Source organism: Scomber scombrus, chromosome 19 (assembly GCF_963691925.1).
Source record: "Scomber scombrus chromosome 19, fScoSco1.1, whole genome shotgun sequence".
NCBI classification, from domain to species: domain Eukaryota; kingdom Metazoa; phylum Chordata; class Actinopteri; order Scombriformes; family Scombridae; genus Scomber; species Scomber scombrus.
The window spans coordinates 3922804-3928315 of NC_084988.1; the positions used below are offsets into that span (position 1 = coordinate 3922804).

General features: G+C 40.1%; 1 protein-coding gene across 1 annotated transcript; it reads left to right on the plus strand.

Moving 5' to 3' along the window:
- The first annotated feature begins 1572 nt into the window (after positions 1-1572).
- On the plus strand, positions 1573-3732 carry foxi2 (forkhead box I2). Its single transcript, XM_062440681.1, has 2 exons — positions 1573-2194; positions 3140-3732. Exons 1-2 carry the CDS (start codon positions 1573-1575, stop codon positions 3730-3732), a joined length of 1215 nt encoding a protein of 404 aa, XP_062296665.1.
- The last annotated feature ends 1780 nt before the right edge of the window (positions 3733-5512 follow it).

Genomic DNA, 5512 nt, shown 5'->3' on the forward strand with positions numbered 1-5512 from the left:
TTAGTTGTTTAAATGATGCATTAATGTTAATCATGTATATTATAAGATGTTTTAGATATTATAAGTCCACAACCTCGTCATTTAAGATGTTTAATACTGATGAACATCACAAACCCATCGATGAAAAGCTGATGACAGTTTGCACCAATTTCAGTAGCAAGTCATCGTTCAGGGTAAAATATTAGATATTACACACACATATGATGGTTTTGGAATATTTTAATGTTTCTTTCATCTTAAGATTCAGCAGGTCAATTTGAGGATTTATCGCAAGTGATTAAAACCTCTTTAAAGACAACTCAGTATGATTTTGTAACAATTAGAGGATCTTTTTGAGCCATTTCATATTGATATAACCCTTTTAGTTGTTTCCTTTTTAGCTTTCTGCTTCCATTAAATAGGAGCTGAATAGCTAAAAAAAGTCCTTATATAAGTTTAATGAGAGCACTGACTGCCCAGTGCCACTGAAGTAATACATTTTTCCCTCTGTGGTCCTCCGCTGTATCCCTGCTGTGTTGAAACAAACTTGACCAAGAAACTTTTTTTTTTTCTTCCAGTGCAACAAAACTGAAGCAAAACTCTCCTCTCTTTTCAAATTTTGGGTTATTTCAACTCACATTTAACCAGCTGGCACCTCAAATCAGCTAGTATTTGAGCAGCTAATGATTATGTGGCAGATAGTAGACATAACTTTGTGTGGCAGAGACTGGTGGGTCCCCCTTTTTTTTTCTTTTTTTTTAATTTAGGGGCTTATAATCCCTTGCTACGCCTCTGGTTGTCAGTTTTCACCTCATCTTCAAACCCTTAAACATAGGTTGGGATGGGGGGAAAATGGTGGGAAAAGGGGGAAAACTGTCTCCCCTAACAAAAGTTGTAATTTACAGTAATGAGATGGAAAACCCAAAGTTAACATCAGGACAATGATGACAATTTATTTTAACGGTACAATCACAAGCTCATGAACTTCCCCTAAAAACAGTTTAGGAAATATAATTTAAAGTTACAGGATGATAATAATATGTCAGATAGTATTTTTGGGAAACATTATAGTTAATATTGCTTTTTGTTAATAATTTAAACACTCACAATTCTTCTATATGATATTAAATCTTGAATAGAAGGAGCTTAAGTCTTTCAAAGTATGAATGGTGCAGATTTAGGGTGAAGCATAAATGATTCAATGCTTTGAAGAAACCAAAAAAGGTTGCTATTCTAAAGGTTATTCTTGCAGCAGGAGTCAGGTTTATGTTTGTTGACTGAGAGAAAAATGATCACAGCCTCAGTCCCTCAGAGAAAAACTAACCCCAGCAGCAGTCTGGGAACCAGTGACCCAGTCCCTGCTGAATGAGGTAGAACATGACCACACCCCCCCTGTTACTCAGTGTGTGTCTATTGGCTGTTGGGAATTATCTGGTGCCTGGATGTGGCTGCTGTCAAGGATTTATACTATTGAAACTCCCCAGACTCCTCCATCCTCCCTGACACTTGTTGCGGGCTGTCTGCGCACCAAAACGGGAGAAGCCACCTGAACCGCTTCAACGTTTTACTTTAGGGATTTTCCCGCGGGGAGTGATGAACTCCATCGATCCTGAGTCCCATCACCAGCACCACCAACACCACCACCATCACCACACCTCCCCTACCGTCGGCTCTCTACCACCAAAAGGCGCCCAGGAGGCCCCGGACATGGCAGCTGTCTACTGCGACAACTTCAGCAGCATGTACCACCAGCAGAGTCTCCAAGGCGCGCAGAGACCAGCCGGTTACGGCCTCGGAGATTACGCATCGTCTCCAAACCCGTACCTGTGGCTCAACGGACCGGGCGTAAACTCCTCCGCGTCCTACCTGCACGGCAACAACCCTGCGTCGTTCATCCCGCCCTCCTACGGCTCGCAGCGGCAGTTCATAACAAACTCACCTGGTTTCGGCGGGCCCGACCTAGGCTGGCTGTCCATCGCCAGTCAGGAGGAGCTGCTGAAGCTGGTGCGTCCGCCTTACTCCTACTCTGCCCTCATCGCCATGGCCATCCAGAATGCGCACGAGAAGAAGCTGACCCTGAGCCAGATTTACCAGTACGTCGCCGACAACTTCCCCTTTTATAAGAAGAGCAAAGCCGGCTGGCAGAACTCGATCAGACACAACCTGTCTCTGAACGACTGCTTCAAGAAAGTGCCGAGGGACGAGGACGATCCAGGTACCGTGAACGCACCAGGAAATATGTAATTGTAATGAATGTGTGATTAAAAGTTTACTCACCTGGAAGTAGAGAAAAATGTAGGTGAGAATGAATCAAGCAGATAAATAACCCCCCACATTATCAGTCTAATTATAAATACCCTTTTAAATTTGACAATAACACCCTGACTTTACAGTAATGCATGCCTGTTAATCTGGTAATTTATTCTAAAAGAAATCAATGATTAAAAACATCAGGAAACAGCTGTCAATATTGTAAAAAGTAGTGATGATACTGTTTAAATACACAGTGTTTGTTCTACACTTTTATAGTATTATACATTAATTGTAATGTATTAATTCCAAAAGGAAATATAACACAATTAAAGACTTCAAGGTGATTAAAAGCTTACAATATAACATTAAAAATCCACTGTCATTTTCTAATATTACCAGGAAATTACAGGGTTTGTTGTTTGTTGTTTAAAGGAATACTACATGTATTATTGCAACATAACTAGAATGTCATTTTTAATCCCAGTTTGTACTTCAGTCTAGACTAGATTTACAGTCAGCTCAGGAGAGGTGTTAGTCATTATTGTTCCCATCACGGAGCCACATAATCCAGGGAAATGATCAGGAAGCAGACAGAAATATATATATATATATATATATATATAATGTAAATGACAAAAGAGTTTTTGTTCGTTTTGATTTGTTCGAGGTGATAGCGGTGGATAAAAGCGACTCTGAAAGATTGCTGAGATTAGCGTGCCTATGCTTTGATATATAGTCCTGTGTTGGCAGGCTGAAAAACCTGATAGACACCGAAAGTAAAAAAGAAAGTAATTAAAACATACTGAGCCGTACAGTTTCTCATCAGGCGCCATTCAACCAAAACAGAGTGTAAATTCTCTTAAGTGTAAAATATTAACAATGTTATGTTCCTCATCTTTAATTGCAGGTAAAGGAAACTACTGGACGTTGGACCCAAACTGTGAAAAGATGTTTGACAATGGAAACTTTCGCAGGAAAAGGAAAAGACGGTCAGATCCCAGCAGTGCAGGTGGAGCAGCCGCAGCGGCAACAGGGGCCACGAAAGTTGAGGATGGCAGGCCTGCGATGGCTGCCTCGCTGAAGCCCTCAGAGAGCCCTCAGCTCATGGGGCCGTCGTCCCCGGAGATGGAGGCGATGAACGAGAACCAAAAGAGTTCAACGGTGTCCTCTTCACCACCTGGACTGGCCTCAGCCGCTCCGTGTTTTAATAACTTTTACAGCAGCATGTCGACGCTCAGCTCGGGGGCCCCCAACCGGCAGGGCTCCCTGGGACTGGTGAACGAGCTGTCGAACAGGAACATTACGGCCCTGAGCCCGTACCACCCCAACCACGGTGGGCAGGATACGGGAGCGTCGGAGCACGGTGAGGGCTTGCATTTCAACCGTGGAATGTACTACAACACGTTTGGCAGCGGGCAGAGCGGACAGTTCAACAGCCACTTCTACAACAGCTTCAGTGTCAACAGTTTGATTTATCCCAGGGAGGGGACCGAGCTATAGGAGCTGCTTTACAAACAACTTCACACTGTTGCTGCTCCGTGAATCCCACTGAAAAAACACACATGCATACATGCGTTTCAGCGGAGAGGTCAGGGTGCAGGCTGGGTAGCGTCTCCTCTGCATCATGAACACAACATCCCCCCCCCCCCCCCTTTCACTGATCTGTACTGCGGAGAGATTAGAGAACATAAAGTATTTTAGTTACGCTTGATTTAACTTGACAAGCACTCAAGCAGCCTGAAACTGTGGAAACATCAGCTGTCAAACAAAAAATGAGCACTTATCTTTTTTTTCCTCTCTTTTTTTATTAATCTCCTGTTTTGCTCTTAATGATAAAAAATATACTTGCAAAGTAAGACAACACTGAACATGCCTTTTCTCATATTTTAAACATCTATTTTACCTTTATTTTTGGCAGTTACAACAGAAACTTTCCCCTACTCTTATAGTCAAAGCCACTCTGTCTTGTTTAAGATATAAATGTATGTTTTGATATTTTGCCAAATCGAGCCCATATCTCTTTAAAGCGGCCAAATTCTTGCAGTTGATTGCATACAGTATGTTGATACTGTTCATTCATAATCAACACAAACCTGCCAAAGTTGCCTTTGTGAGACCGCCGTTACCTCAAAACAACAATCATATGAGATGAGATGAAAGTGCCCTGTTATAAAGGGGTCACCTGTATATTCAACCAGTTTCCAAATGCAGTAAATAATTATAATTGATTTGATACGAATATGATCCGAGACAGGGCTCGCCTTATTTTTATATCCTCCACTTTGACTGAAACCACAGCACTAACACTTGTGTAAATACATGTGGACTTTTACAAATGTGTATTTTTGTAAATTATAAAAGATAGTTTGTAACTATTTATGCTATTTATGCTAATAGGCTTTTTTTTTTCTACTGTTGTCTGAAAACCTAGTTTGATTTAAAGCAGAAGTGAATGATGTTAGCTTACAAAACGTGCCGAAAACAGTATCACTAAAACCCCAGATGTCATAAATATATATATTAAAATCTATATGCTATATCATGGTTTCTCTCAGGATTCAATGTGACAATCATTGAATGGCTTTTGTATCTATTATTGTCTTTTTTTTTTTATCTTTATACCGTACATACAGCTTACAGGCAGTTTCAACTGTGACTATTAATAAATATCCTGTGGTCTCAATTGTATTGTCATGCATTATTTTCATTTAGGGCATCTGTGTATTCAGTGCTTTATTATGCATTATAATTTGAATGCATACCCATAGATTTACTTTAATCTCCTCTTTAATTACTTCTACTCCATTTAAACTGAATGCAGCCTCTTGACATTTAGTCCAGGGACACTACATTAGTTAGCAAGTCCTATTCACTGTGTTCATATTAATTAAAGCTGCTTTTTTGGGGGGGGAGGTTAAATATTAGATATGAGTTCATTCAGAAATATTTACACATTTTATAATTGTGTCATTTAATCGCTTTCTGTCAGTGTTGATTTTAGATAAATTAAAGTAATAAAACAGGCTTTAAACTACATTTTTTTAAATTAATATTTACAATTTCTTAATCTGCTCCTCAGGTTTACTTTTCACTTAAACTGCAAATGCGACTGGACCCATTTTAATCTGCTTGTTTCCTTTAAATACTGTTAAATCAGCTGCTCCTGCTGTCAGGATCAGTGTTTAAGGAGTGATGGGACACACACAGAAGACAATCTTATAGCTGATAAACATTTAATTATCTACAATTTCTCTCACTTAATCTACCCTGAATAAGAGGA